Raw genomic sequence first — 16,147 nt, 5'->3', positions numbered from 1 at the left:
TAATGGAGGGAAGTAGACCTAGCACACCCCTTGATTGAACTCACTTTTGATGATGTGAATAAGTGCTTAAAGTGATTTGTTTGGCAATATACTGAATTTTTCAGTATAATAAAATCAACTTTTCTCTGTCTTGAAACCATCTGAGGAGTCACGGCTTCACACTGGTTAACCTTAATTCCGCAGTTACTTTGTGAGCCAAATGTAACCTTCACATCTTGAGGACTGACTGTCTTAAGGGACAGCTTGTTCTCTTGTGATCCTGTCCACATGTTAAAACTTTCAGGAGAAGGCCTTTTGGAGAATGGTGCCATTACACAGGACCGTCAACAGCACATGGGAGAGAGTTTCTTTCAGATTCTATAATCCATTCCCATCACAACTGTGAGCAATTTTTGCTCTCATTGTTCCTAGGAAAGATAGGCTACATCTATTTAAACAGATCTTTTAACACTGTTATTTATTTTAGTGGCTTTGTTTTTACTCGTTTTGTTGTTTTATTTCTCTTTGGGGATGTCACTTGTTGCCTTGAGCAGTGTTATTTTTAGTGAAAGGTGGAATTAAAAGCCAAAACACCCTTTTTTTTCCTTTTATGTGTATGTTGAATGTCATTGTGCTGTTTTCATTGGGTTTTTTATTCCATGCAAACAGATAACAAGTGTCCATAGTACCCGGGCTCTTGATGTACAGTTTATGGACACTGGAACAGTAGCATCTGTAAAAGTGGTGGAGCTCAGGGAAGTTCCCTCAGCATTTCTGCGTGAAGTCGTTGCAATCCCACCTCAGGTATGAGAATCTTGAAGTAATTACTACTATTCCAGATTGTTTCAAGAAACCTATTGTCATTGTTGTTGCTGCCATGTGTATTTCAATACAGTCTGAATATTACTATAATTATCTTATGTAATTATTCATTTCAGGCAATAAAATGCTGTTTGGCTGACCTTCCCCTTAATATTAGCATGTGGACCCCAGATGCTGTACTTTGGCTAAGAGATACCGTATTAAACTGTTCAGACTGCAGTATAAAGGTAAAAACATGGATGCTGATAGTTTAATATTCCAAGTATGGTGCTCCTGAAAAACTGTTTGTAAATTAAAGCTGAATTAGAAGCAGTATTAGTAATAACTCCCAAGATTAAACCAGTAGAGTAAAAATAAAAAATAAAACATACCACAAGGTATACATGGTTCTGTAAAGGTGGACATGAATTTGATGAACCATTACTAACTGTTGAAATACCACAATATGGGCAGTCACATTATTCTTTTAAGCATTCACAAGATTTGTCTTCTTACACATAATGTAACTAGAAAGGCCTCAAAGATCTTAGAAAAATGGACTGTAATACACACGACATATAAGGTGATAGCCCAGTGCCAAGCTGTTCATGTTCTTACATTCAACAGCAACACTTCAGTTTGATTATAAAAGTGTATCTATACCAGTACTGCTTGAATCGTAGGGGTACACAAGAAACACGGTGAGCAATAAAGGCTTAAATATAATTGAGTTGCAACTACCCATTGAATCAATGGATAGCCTTATATAAGTGTTCTTAGAATCATAGATTCATAGAGTTGGAAGTGACTTCGTGGGCCATCCAGTCCAACCCCCTGCCAAGAACCAGGAAAATTACATTCAAAGCACTCCTGACAGATGGCCATCCAGCCTCTGTTAAAAAGCCTCCAGAGAAAGAGCCTCCACCACAGTCTGGGGCAGAGAGTTCCACTGCTGAACAGCTCTCACAGTTAGGAAATTCTTCTTAATGTCCAGGTGGAATCTCGTTCTCAAGTCCCCATTGATTCAACTGGTCTGTTGTAGTTGGGATATTCAAGTGCAAGCCTATATTTATATTTGCTTTTGTTCAAATGGACTTTACCAGTCATAGAATCATAGAGTTGGAAAAGACCATAAGGGTCACCCAGTGAACAAGGCTCAGTTCCAAAATGTTCTCTCCAGTGCAGGCATAAATCTTTTCTGACAAGGACTTGGGAGTGGATCTTGGATTTGACTTTCCTAAAAAGCTCATCCTGTTGACTGGTCTGTAAAAACAAGACCGATGGATAATTGGGTCCCCAATGCAGGACCACAAAGTGGGGAGATACCCCAAAAGACATCTAGCCCAGCCCTTGACAGGTCCATTGCTAAATGGTGTGGGGAAATGGGAATCTAACCTCTGCTTCCAATAAATCAGTAAGATCAGTTTTATAGGCTAATTTGGTGTGAATTATTTTTAAATATATTATTCTTATCTCCTCACAAGCTTTGCTAAGAGCAGTAGCTAAGCAAAGAGAACTGAATTTCACCTAACTAGGTTCTAGATGACCTCAGCTGTATTTGAGGTTGGGATATTATGGGGAATGACAAAAATAAAAGAAGTGCAAGGTTAAAGTTTTAATCAGTATTTTATCTGTGTATACTTGTTATGTGTATTTTAATAGTATTTTGTTTTATCTTACTGTTTTAACCATGTTGTACCCTGCCTCAAGCCACAAGGAGAGGCGAGAAATAATTATTATATACTATATATATTATTAGGTCAGTTATTATATTAGATTGCCATTGATTCCACTCTAGTTGGGGCATTTTGGAATAGTTCTATATATTTACCTTTGTGCAAATTGGCTATCCGCCCTGAGTCCCCTCAGGGAGATTGGGCAGAGTATTAAAAAAGCTTTTATGTATTATTATTTTTATTATTTACCAATCAATTTATTATTTACCAGTTAGGGCCTCCTGGTGGTGCAGCAGATTAAAGCACTGATCTGCTGAACTTGCTGATTGAAAGGTTGGCAGTTCAAATTCAGGAAGCTGGGTGAGCTCCTGTTCTTAGCTCCAGCTTCTGCCAACCTAGCAGTTTGAAAACATGCAAATGTGATTAACTCAATAGGTACTGCTCCAGCGGGAAGGTAATGACACTCCATGCAGTCATGCTGTCTATGGACAATGCCGACTCAACAGCTTAGAAATGGAAATGAACACCAACCCCCAGAGTCAGACACGACTAGACTTAATGTCAGGGGAAACCTTTACCTTCACTTTACCAGTCAATTAATACAGTACTATTATTCTCTTTTCACTGATGAATGACTCATAAACATGCATGGTAGTTTGTTTTCAGTTAATGAATTTATCTCCTTAGAAATGTATATATTTGATATTCTCTCCTCCCTTCAGGTGGTTAAACTGGATGATAGAATTGCACATGTATATTTATTTACACCGGCGAACTTCCCAGACCCAGACCGCAGTATAAACAGGCAGATCATGAATGCAGACTTGTGGAAGCATCAGAAGGATGTCTTCCTGAGTGTGAAACCAAGGAACTTCCCAGGCCAGGGGGATGCAGACTTGCCAAAGCTGCCGAGTTTGGAGGTCAGGAGCAGCATCATAGATTCAGTCCCAAGTACACCAGAGACCAGCAATGTTGGGACAGCCTTGACTATGCCACCGCCTTTGCCACTGGCCCAACCCCAGGAGCAGATGGATGTTTTTGTTTCACTGGCTTGCCATCCAGGTTACTTTGTCCTCCAACCCTGGCAAGAGATGCACAATTTGGAAGTACTGGTGGAAGAAATGCTTCTGCATTATAGTGCATCAGATGAGGGAGCGATTTCTGTTGAAAAAAACAAACTCTATGCTGCTAAAGTGAAAAATAAGTAAGTAGCACTCCTAAGTGAAATACACTGTATAGCAGAAATAGTTCTGTGCTTCTGTTCCAGATCATGTTTGTGGTCCTTTAGCCACAATTGAATCAATGGCGCTAAGGTACAAATAACTTAGTCTGGATCCCTGTGTAACTTAAGATCCTTAGCAATTCCACTAGATCAGACCATATATACATCTTTTCCATTATCGGTTGCTTGATATTTATAGAAACCTCATAGGCAGGGCACAAATATAGTAAGTAACATCCTTGCTTGCCACTGATGCTTGACATATGGGATCTGCACCTGAGCATAGAGATACCAGTCAAGCTTTCAAGGTTAAATATCTGTGCTTCCTGCTATCTCAACACCAGTTTATTTCAATTGAAATAGTTGATGCTTTCTTTCATTCTCATTTTGCCAATGCTTTCCTTTGCTATTTTGTTTTGTTGTTCCCTCTTGGGATCTTAATTTTTTTAATGAAAACAACTGTGCACAAATATTTTATGTCTTTACACTATTGGTTTTTGAATACATAAAATAAACTTCCAGTACATCCATGTTAACAGAAATATAGAGCTTTCTTTCTATAAATTCATTTCCAGTAAGAATAATAATAATAATAATAATAATAATAATAATAGACAATTTTTATTCTGCTCTATCTCCCTGAGGGGACTCAGGACAAATTACAGAACACATAAACGGCAAACATCCAATGCCGTTATACAATTAACAAGGACAGACAATACATAAGCACAAGTAAAGGCTTTTCTCTCTCATTAAAGAAGCTGAAGTGACCTGGCACAATAGTTGGGAAGTCAAGACACTATAATTTATGAATAAACAAATCCTTCCTTGAACATATGCTTTGGAAATATACTATGAAGCAAGTCAATTAGCTAGGTTATTAGAATTTGAACTGCAAGGGTCCAAAAGATGGATGCAAATAGAAATGGAAGCAAATAGTTGGAAAAGGGGGACGAGAATAGATAAAAAGACTTAAAGAACTTAAAGGTTAGCTCCTGTTTATCAATGTTGCTAATTTGGGGGGGAAATGGCAAAATAAATTACAAATAAATAACATTGATCATTTTCCATTAGAAACCTTGAAAAATAAGGGCAAGACATTCAGGAACCTCATAAGGACCCTGAAAGAAAACGGTATTAAAAGGTTAGGGGACTTCTTGGAACCTAATAATAAAAGATAAAGACGGACAAAGGGCTGTCCTGTAGAGCTCAGGCCATGAAAAGAAGAGAGGTAGCAGAAGCCTCACTAGACAGAATAATTAAAGAGGAAGTAGAAAAAGAGAAAGGAATTTTTGGGTTAATGTATAAGGAATTAATCACCTTATCTTACAACACAAAAACCACCTTTTTAGAGAGTTGGAAACAAGAAAAAAACTTTAGCAAGAAATTAATCGGGTCTTAGAGCAACAATATTCAGAAAATTAAACATATGAGGATCAAATAAACTCAACGGAAAATTATTTCCAAATGGTCTAGAAACCCTCCCTCCTTCAATTAGCACATATAATAAGAAATATTTCCAGCAAATGTTGGCATGATTGTGGGGGGATAGGTTCATTCTCTCATATGTTGTGGGATTGCATAAAAATTCAGAACTATTACAGTAAAATCAGAAATACAATGGAGGAAATAATAGGGCAAAAAGTAAAGTGGGATAAAGCTATATTCATGTCTCTCACTATAGAGGCAAAGGAAGATAACAATGAATGGACAGAAATCCTAAAATATATGATAGCTGTGGTACAGGCTACAATATCCCGAGGATATAGAGACAATACAAGGTGGGATTCAGAAAATTTGATGAGGCATAAACAGACATCGACATAAAAGCATGTACATTAAAAACCAAGAAGTTAAAAACATCTAAACATTAAAACCACACTATCCAAAATCATAGTCCAAGAGCCATTCCAGTTGTAAGTGCACTTATTCCATATCTACTTATTGAACTGATTTATTGTTCAAAGGCTTGATACCACATCCACATTTTAATTTCTTTCTAAGTGTCAGGAGGGAGGGAGCTGACTAACTTCACTGGGAAGGGGGTTCCAGAGCTGAGGGGCCACCACTGAGAAGGCCCTGTTTCTCGTCCCCACCAGTCGCATCTGCAAAGGAGGTGGGACCAAGAGCAGGGCCTCCCCAGAGGATCTTAACCTACGAGGAGACTCAGAGGGAGATACATTCGGACTCATAAGCTGGGCCAGAACTGGTTAGAACTTTATAAGCTAAAGCCAGCACTTTGAATTGTGCTCAGTACCAGGCTGGCGGCCAGTGAAACTGACGTAACAGGGGAGTTGTATGCTCCTTGTACGCTGCTCCGATGAGGAATCTGGCTGCTTGAAGCTTCTGAACAGTTTTCAAAGGCAAGCCTACGTAGAGCACATTGCAGTAGTCTATTTGGGATGTAACAAGAGCGGACCGTAAAGTGACTTTTGGAGCAGTGTCCATTGAGAATAAGACCTGTATGTCAAAAGTTTGTTAACTCAATGGATGTATCAATAAAATAAAATAATATAATAATAATTTTAAAAAGAACATATTCTAAGATGGATTAGCCACTGTTAGAAGGCAGAATGATGGAAACCACCATAGAAACTGTTCATGGTTGTTAATTTTAAAAGTTATTCAACAGCAAATAATAGTAATCAGAATTGATCCCAATTGCTAGATACTTGGACTGGAGTGCTATTGGTGCATTGCAGTCTTTTGGTGATGGAAGGATTAAAAGGACTGCGGACACAGTGCCCATAGAAGAGGTAAATCAATGGCGAAAGAGGCTGTTTAGATCATCCGATTTTTGTTTGCCTTCCATTACATCACTCTGGAAAAAGTGCAGTGGCTAACATGGGGCATCCAGAGGATACTATCCTTAAGACTGAAAATACTGCATTTGTGTTCGTCCTCTCTTAGGTGGCTTAGAGTGCTAATAAAAGGAATATTGGCGAATGGACTGGTGTCAGTATATGAGCTAGATTATGGGAAACATGAGCTTGTCGGCATGCAAAATATGAGACCTCTGTTGAACATATTCAGAAAATTACCATTTCAGGCTATAACAGCCCAGCTTGCAGGTACGTGATTCATTCTGGATTATTTAAATGAAGGACGTGGAGATAATAACAAATAAATATAAATGGAACTTACAGTTAGACATACTTAGTTCAGTGAACCATTTGAATTCTCTCTCACCGTCTGCTGTGAAACATAAATACTGTAATATTTTATCACAAAATGATTTTTTTCTCCTCACTGAAGATGTATTTCAGCAGGACATCTGCTCCATACTACTGAACATGTTATTGTAAGAATTTATTGTTACCTCTTCTTTTAAACCTTGGAGATGATTCAGCCAGCCATTTTTACTTACCATTGTTTGGGAATATATTTTTTTTCGTATCAAGTGCGACTTGAGAAACTGCAAGTCACTTCTGGTATGAGAAAATTGGACATTGCCCAGGGGACGCCCATATGTTTGATGCTTTACCATCCTTGTGCAAGGCTTCTCTCACGTCCCCGCATGGGGAGCTGGAGCTGACAGAGGGAGCTCAACCCACTCTCCCCAGATTCAAACCACTGACCTTTAGGTCAGCAGTCCTGCCAGCACAAGGGTTTAACCCATTGCACCACCGGGGCTCCATTATTTGGGAAGGAAAACATTGTGATTATGCCCATGACTTTACTCTCAAATCTTTATGCAGTATCTAAATTTCTATTATGTTACATGAAGGAACTTCACTGTAACTGTAGTAAACTGAAAGCTAGCTGGCACAGAACTTGTCATTGAAAGACTTGGAGAAAATACTTCTTAGATCCCGACTAACCAAAGGACCATATTCTTCCTCCCATGTAACCCTGTCTGTGCTTTGAGATCTTCAGAGGAGGCCCTTTCCTTGGTCTTGCTATCCCCAAATAAACATTTGGTGGGGATACAAGTGACGATCCAAGTGAAGTTGTGAACCTTCAAAGGGGGAAGAGGGGTGTCAAAGCTTGCTCCTTACCCATTGTCTTTCTGCTAGCAAATAAAAAATCAATTGTATTTATTTATTTTTTTGTTGCTGGAGCAACAACAATCTTGCTAATTGCAACATGCACACTTGCTTCAAACAGACAAGGATTCTTTCTCCCACCCTGGACATTCCACAGGTACGAGGGTTGAATGAAAAGTAATACCTCCACCTTCGTAACTCCCTAACAGATGGTAGTACTGGTATGCGGCAGGTACTGGCTTGTTCAGTAGACTCTACAGTTCCATTTTGTCAGGAAGCCTTAGCATTGAACGGTTGTGTTGTTAAAGTGCAAAGTATGGAACCCTGCGCAGACGGTCAGTCAATGCAACTTAAGCAACGTGCAGTCATTGAATTCTTGACAGAAGAAGGTGTCACCCTAAAGGAAATTCATCAGAGAATGCAAACTGTTTGTGGTTATTGTGTTGATATTTTTTATTATTATTTATTTACATCATTTCTATCCCACCCATTTCAACCCAAGGGCGACTCAGGGCAGCATACAGACCAGCAACAATTAGATGCCTGTTAAAAGCAGTTAAATCACATGATAAATACATATAAGAGCCATTAAAACTATAAAAACCTATTTTATAAAACCAGTGTCTTTCAGTGTCATGTACTAGACAGTATCATGTACTAGACATTACCGTGTCAATACACTCGTGTATACAGGGTAGGAAACAAAGGACAGAACATTGCCCTGTATGCTATTACATCAGTAGCCTAGGCTAGAATTCTTGCTGAACCATTCAGCTGCTTATGTGTAGGGATTTCCCCTAAAAGCTGTTCAAACTTTGCATGCATTGCCACACCCTTCCAAAATAAAAATTCGGTTTGAAATAGTAGCATCCAGGATACCTCATAATCTTGCCTTGCTGTTAGATCGAGGATAAACAAAGCCAAAACTCTTTATGTAAGTCACTAAAGACCAGATAACACAATGGGCTGAGCTGCTGAACTTGCTGACTGAAAGGTCAGCGTTGCATATGTGGGGAGTGGAGTGAGCTCCCGCTGTTAGGTCCAGCTTCTGCCAGCATAGCTGTACGAAAACATGCAAATGTGAGTAGATCAATAGGTATCACTTCGGTGGGAAGGTAACAGTGCTCCATGCAGTCCTGTCGGCCACATGACCTTGGAGGAGTCTATCGACAATGCTTGCTCTTCGGCTTAGAAATGGAGATGAGCACCACCTCCCAGAGTCGGACACGACTAGACTTAACATCAGGGAAAACCTTTACTTTTACTTTGAAGGTGAAAATGCTTGTTTCTTGACTGGTCCATTGCACTCATCAAACTACATCTCATAATAAATTGTTTTTGTTGTTGTGAGGGAATTGTGTGAGCACTACACACACACATAAGGGGAGCTGGGATATTATAAGTATGTCAAGACGTCCGGGATCGCGCTTTTGTGTTCTCTATTGTGTTCGTTCTTGTACGTTTCTCATGATACTAATTTTCCATGAGCTTTAAGACTTCTCAGAATAAATGATGAAGTTCTATCATATAGCAGAATAATGAAGTGCTATCAGGGCCAGATTTTCATGTGCAGCTGATCACATAGACTTATGTTAATGGGCTTTAAAGTGAATTAGATGGTATTCAAAGACTTGCAATATCTTCTTGCAGTGTTTATAGTTGCACTGAACTTGTTTCTGTAACGCTTTTCCCTAGGCGTTGAATGTCAGCAGTGGTCAGAGGAGGCCTCAATAGTCTTCCGAAATCACATTGAGAAGAAACCTCTGGTGGCACAGGTGCAAGCGATTATTGATGCACCTAATTCATGGGACCGAAAAGCTGTTGTTTATTTAGTCGACACATCACTACCTGAGACAGATATATGGATTCATGATATTATGACTCAGTATTGTATGGAGATTTCCAAGACAAGTTAATTGGTTTTTCAAAGTTTAGTAAGTTTAGCAATAAGAATACGAATGTTACTATAGCTGTGACTAAAACTTTTGGTTTACATCTGATTTTGCACTGTTTAATACTAGAATGTTGTCTATAAAAATAAATATTTCTGTTAATTTACTTTGTTGGAACCCTTTCCTTCTTCAGATTAAAAATTATTTCAAGGTAATTTGGTTGCTGGCATGCAGTCTACATGTAGCTCTCAGGGAAACATTATCTGGACTCTGATGGCCTTTCTGTGTGTTTATATTTCCCATTAAAGACCCAAAGAATAATCCTGAAAGAAACATCGAAGAAGCTACTGTCTCTCAAGACCAGATAGCATTGAGTTACATTATTTATTTATTTATTTACAGTATTTATATTCCGCCCTTCTCACCTCGAAAGGGACTCAGGGCAGAACACAGAACATACATATACGACAGACATTCAATGCAGTTTTATGCAGACAAGGCAGACAATTGTACATAAAAGGAGGTACATATAAGCTTTTTCCCATCTCAGTATCTTGGAGGCTTGTGGTCAGTTCCAGCCACGAGAAACAAGGAGTATTATTCAGTGGATACTGGAGAGACCAATCCTCAAAATTGGACTATTTTCAATATGCTAACTCACAAAGCAGGAGTTTGGAACCCATTATTTTTGTCATTAATTCAGTTGCCTCATTTGCCTTCACCTAATTTTTTTTAATTTCTTGCCTTGCTGGCTACATGTCATTTTGCCTTCACCAATATTACTTAATTTAAGCACTATTTACTATGGAGAATGCTCAAAAAAAGATATGATTTGAGGAAGAGATTATTTCTGTGGGAGTGTCTCCTCAGATTCAAAACAATGCATGAATGATGTGGATAGGGAATCTGGCATTGCTGATTGCTTCCCAACAGTATACAGCTGAGAAAAATAAAAATATGGATCATATCCAGATGGATGCAGATCTCTGAGATGAATAATGAAATAATATTTATAATTCTGAGAATTCTTCTCAAGCTTCTTTCATAAAGCCTAAAACACAAGCTACGGAACAAAGGAAGGCGGGCTGTGCAGCCGAAAAATAAAGGTAAAGAAAGTGAAACGGGGGCAGAAGTAAAGACAGCAGAATTACCCTCTTAGAAGTCGTCTGAAGCTCAGTAAAAACAGAAATAGTCTGATGCTGATTCAAGTCGTCATGTTGAGAACGGACATTCTACAACGAGACAGGGCCGAATTGAGCAGCATTAGTAAGGAACTGGAATACAAATGTACATCGTATTTCATTGCATAATAGTCACACTTTTTATCCCCCTTTTTTGGCTGAAAGAGGGGAGTGCAACTATTATGTGATGAAAAAAATCTTACCCCTGACAGACAACCTGCATACAAAGTAACTAGTAGGAATGTATGATACATTAAAGTACTTATAAAACTGAAGAGCGCTGGCGCTTTGGTTTTAAAGTGTTTCTAAAGTATACTTGGTGAAAAAATCATTACAATAATGAGAACAATGACATTTTGTTCCAGTAAGTGCCCATGTGCATAATTAAATTACTATAATTGGGAAACTTCAGGGGCTCTTTCTCCCTCATTTTTAAAGCTATTGGAGTGAAACTTGCCACAATGGTAGAACACATTTACCACTGTTAGCCCACCAAATTTCAAAACATTTCACGTATCCACGGATTTTTGGGGAATTTTCAAAGTATTTATAAACAACATTTTAAAAAAACTACAAGAGCTGTCTACTTGAATTTTATATACAAAGCACAAGATACAAAGCACAACCAGGGCATCAATCCCCAGAAGTTTCAGAAGGATTCGCACATTGACAGATTTTTGGGGATCTTTAAAAGTTTAGACAAAAACTATTCATCCCCCCAAAAATTGACAATAGCAATCCACTTGAATGTCTTCATTCTTAGCTTCAACTTAGAACAGATTTGTACTATTACTTACTTTAGTCCTTCTTGCAGATTCAATAATTTTATTTATTATTATTAGACTGACTCTACACAGCTAGCTGATGCTGAGAATTGCATTCTGGGAAATGTAGTTTAACACAACATATGGCTCCTCGCTGCCCAAACTGCACATGTGCATAATTACATGAAACTTCAAGGACTTCTATATCCCTCATTTTAACTTCTATATCCCTCATTTCAGCTCTTGAGGTGAAACTTGCTACTGGTGGAACACATTTACCACTGTTAGACCATGAAATTTCATAATGTTTCACTTATTCGTGGATTTTTGGCAAATATTCAAAGTTTTTATAAACAAAAGCTAGCTCCTTGAATTTTCTATCCAATGACACAAGATAACGGGATCATTCTCCCCAACTTTCAGACATACTCATACATCTACTGATTTTAGGGATTTTTAAAAATGTTTTGATAAAAACTGATTGTTTAGGGAGGTACAAATCTCTTTCCCCTCTCCTGATTGGTGCTTTCTGATTCTGATGCAATGTAATTTAGGGCAGAGTTTTCTGAATTCTTTGGCATAGGGCTCCTCACCTTCCCAAACTACATTTCCCAAGTTCTGTGCTGTTCCCAAAATGCAATGCTCCCTGTCTTTATGCCAAGAAGCCATTAATTGTCATTTGGCAGTTGTAGTTGCTGGGATTTATAGTTCACCTACAATCAAAAAGCATTCTGAATTCCATCAACGATGGAATTGAATCAAAATTGGCATGAACAACAGAAAATACTGGAAGGGTTTGATGGGCATTGACCTTGAGTTTTGGAGTTGTAGTTCACCTACATCCAGAGAGCATTGTAGACTCAAACAGTGATGGATATGTACCAAACTTGGCACGAATATTCAATATGCCCAAATATGAACACTGGTGGAATTTGGGGGAAATAGGCCTTGACATTTAGAAGTTGACTCAGGGCAGAACACAGAACATACATATACGACAGACATTGTACTTGCTGGGATTTATAGTTTACTTACAATCAAAAAGCATTCTGAACCCCACCAATGATAGAATTGGGCCAAGACCACACAGAACCCCCATGACCTACAGAAAATACTGTGTCTTCTCATGGTCTTTGGTGACCCCTCTGACATTCCCTTGAAACCCCCCCCCCCCCCGCAGGTGTCCCGAACCCCCAGGTTGAGAAACACTGGTTTAGAGGGAGAGGAATGGCAAAGGAGGCAGGTAGCCTTTGACTTTTTCACTATGCTTACTTTCTTGCTTTGCACTGAATGAAATTTTGGGAGCCTTGCGAGTACGAAGTCAGTTTCAATTCTTGCGTTTTTGGTGTGGGCCACACAAACGCTTCGCACATGGCTTCCAACTTAACAAAACTTCCCATTTTCTTACAAACCCCAACTCATCCGATTTTTTTGCACACATCTAGTAGCCAGCAAAGGAAGACAGCTGTAGTGTCTAGGTAGTGCAGGAAAGACTCCAAGCTTCCATCTTCACGTCACTTCCTTGCCGCACTACACAAATAACAGCTTCACCCGCATGCCTGCCTGCTCCTCTTTCAGTTACATCTGCTAGCAGTACACTGGGGAAGAGAATCAGCAATTGCACAAAGAAAGGAAAAATTTGGGGAACCAGAAAGGGGTGCAACTACTATGCAGTGGTGGCTACTATGCAGTGAAATACAGTATGATAGACACATGCAACTCCTGGAATGATTTCGAAAAATCTTGCAAATCTCTTGGGAAGACAAGTGAACAAACGTCAGCGTGCTGGAAGAAGCAAAGACCACCAGCATTGAAGCGATGGTCCTCCAACATCAACTCCGCTGGACCAGCCACGTTGTCCAAATGCCCAGTGACTCTCCCAAAGTAGCTACTCTACTCCGAACTCAAGAACGGGAAACAGAATGTTGGCGGCCAGTAAAAGAGATACAAAGATGGGCTCAAAGCCAGCCTTAAAAACTGTGGCATAGACACCGAGAACTGGGAAGCCCTGGCACTTGAGCGCTCTAATTGGTAACCAGTTGTGACCAGCAGTGCTGTAGAATTTGAAGAGGCACGAATGGAGGACGAAAAAGAGAAACGTGCCAAGGGTAAGGCGCATCAAGCCAACCCCAACTGAGACCCCCTTCCACCTGGAAACTGATGCCCTCACTGCGGGAGAACATGCAGGTCAAGAATAGGACTCCACAGCCACCTACGTATCCGCCACCAAGACACATCACTTGGAAGACGATCATCCTTGGACTACGAGGGATCGCCTAAGTAAATAAGTAAGATGGACAAGATGCCTGAAAATGTTCAAGTGATGGAACAAATTAAGAGAACAGAACAGAAAGCAGCTCTTCCATCCTGGCATTTCTAGGAAGAATGATGACTGAAACTCAAGTACAGTAAATGCATCAATGCAAATTTAACCTCATGCCTCCAAAGCAGTGATTGAGGGTAGCAGAAATTTACAAAAATTCATTAGAAAGTCAAGTCACCAGAGTGATTAAATAGTATGATTAATTCAAATGCTGCAATTCCCTTTTAATTAATTTAATTAAAATAATTTATTTAATTTATTCTTGCAACCAGATTAATTTAATTTGTTACCAAAGCAAGATTCAAATACAGTGAATTTATTACTAGGTGATTCACAATCAAATTAAACACATAATTCAGAGAAGATGGGATGGAGTAGGCTATCGTGGGTGATGTAGCTAAGATGTTAGAGATGGGAAGACAATTGGAAAATCAGAAAATAGGATGGAAAAAAGCAGGGAGGAAATGCAGTGCAAAGTCTAAGCATTTAAAATATATATATAGCAACAGACCTTTATAAGAGGAGCGTTTTTCAGAAATGGCTGATAGTGAAATAGAAGGAAAAGTCCAGCCAGACAGGTTACAATGGGGAGTTATAGGGATGTAGAAATTACTTCATGTTTTTTAAATATTTAAAGGACAGGAAGAAGTGCAGAGGAAAAGGAAATAAAGATTCAATAAACACTTCTAAAAGTTGCTGAGACTTCTTTACTTGACTTGTTTGAGGAATGTATTGATTTGAAATCAAAATCTCTATTGAATGCAAATATATAAGAAAAAAAATCTGGGAAGTTTTTAAAGGTGTCATTGCATGATTTGCAATTACAAACAGAGCATAAAACAAAACATGCGATATTTGGGAGAATAAATGGCTCTTGCTTGAGATAAGCAATGGTTTAAACCTAAATCACTGCCTCTTATATCCTATGACTTTGATGCAGAACCTTAGGATCCCATAGAAAGTAATGTTTATAACCTGGATCACTGTCTCTTGTACCCTATGTGCTTTGATGCAGAGAAATAGGATCCTGTAGAAAGCAATAATTTTAACCTGGATCACTGTCTCTTGTATCCTATGGGACTTGATGCAGAAAATAGGATCCCATAGACAGAAGTGATTTTAATCCGGTGTCTCTTGGATGAGGGCCAATGTGGTCCCAATCTTCAAGGAGGGAAAAAAAGGTTGACCCAAACAATTACCGTCCAGTCAGCCTCACGTCGATACCAGACAAGATTCTGGAAAATATTGTTAAGGAAGTGGTCTGCAAACACTTAGAAACGAATGCGGTCATTCCTAATAGTCAACATGGATTATCAAAAACAAGTCATGCCAGACTAATCTGATCTCTTTTTTTGATAGAGTTACAAGCTGGGGTTTGCTTTTTTTTGGGGGGGGGGGATGTTGTCATGTCAGGAGCAACTTGAGAAACTGCAAGTTGCTTCTGGTGTGAGAGAATTGGCCGTCTGCAAGGATGCTGCCCAGGGGATGCCCAGATATTTTTGATGTTTTTTTGATAAAAAGGTAAAGGTTGTCCCCTGACATTGAGTCCAGTCATATCTGACTCTGGGGTGTGGCGCTCATCTCCATTTCTAAGCCGAAGAGCCAGCGTTGTCCATAGACACCTCCAAGGTCATGTGGCCAGCATGACTGCATGGAGTGCCGTTACCTTCCCACCGGAGCGGTACCTATTGATCTACTCACATTTGCATATTTTTGAACTGCTAGGTTGGCAGCAGCTGGGGCTAACAGCAGCTCACCCCACTCCCCGGATTCAGACCGCCAACCTTTTGGTCAGCAAGTTCAGCAGTTCAGTGATTTAACCTGCTGTGCCACTGGGGGCTCCGCAAACACATACACACACACAAAACACACATATACACAGACTGGGCCGCAGCAATGCATGGCAGGGGACAGCTAGTACAGTAAGTAAGTAAATAAATAAATACATAATTTTTAAAGTGTAGGACTCGGTGGCATTTAGTAAATGTGATGAAGTGGTCTGAAAAGGACGGTCAGGGATGCTTTCCCCTCTGAATGTGATGAGGTGGTGGTCATGAAGACAGCGGCTAAGGTTGGGGCCAATCAGGCATCCCTGAGAAGGCTCACCATCTCTGAAGATGCCTGCCATAGATGCAGGCGAAACGTCAGGAGAGAATGCTTCTAGAACATGGCCAGACAGCCCGGAAAACCTACCACAACCCAGTCCTTGATTGTCTCAAACTGTTGCCTGTTCTAAAGCCAGAATGGCTATTAGGGACTTGGAAGAGATGGGAGGAGGAGGTGGAGGGTTGTCTGACTCTTCCTGCCTTCCTCCCTGTCAGCC

The 16,147-nt window shown here is 39.6% G+C and overlaps 1 protein-coding gene across 4 annotated transcripts in view; it reads left to right on the top strand.

Moving 5' to 3' along the window:
• TDRD7 (tudor domain containing 7) overlaps window positions 1–9,722 on the top strand; it is a 65,908-nt gene extending 56,186 nt beyond the window's left edge. For all 4 annotated transcript variants that reach the window (XM_060763766.2, XM_060763768.2, XM_060763767.2 and 1 more), the window contains exons 13-17: window positions 649–783; window positions 918–1,028; window positions 3,179–3,660; window positions 6,589–6,749; window positions 9,360–9,722. In XM_060763766.2, coding sequence (XP_060619749.2) covers window positions 649–783; window positions 918–1,028; window positions 3,179–3,660; window positions 6,589–6,749; window positions 9,360–9,580 — 1,110 coding nt within the window. In that variant the 3' untranslated portion in view covers window positions 9,581–9,722. The remainder of the gene's footprint in view (window positions 1–648; window positions 784–917; window positions 1,029–3,178; window positions 3,661–6,588; window positions 6,750–9,359) is intronic.
• The last annotated feature ends 6,425 nt before the right edge of the window (window positions 9,723–16,147 follow it).

Source organism: Anolis sagrei, chromosome 2, assembly GCF_037176765.1.
Source record: "Anolis sagrei isolate rAnoSag1 chromosome 2, rAnoSag1.mat, whole genome shotgun sequence".
Taxonomy (NCBI): Eukaryota; Metazoa; Chordata; class Lepidosauria; order Squamata; family Dactyloidae; genus Anolis; species Anolis sagrei.
This window is presented reverse-complemented; position numbering and strand designations above follow the sequence as displayed.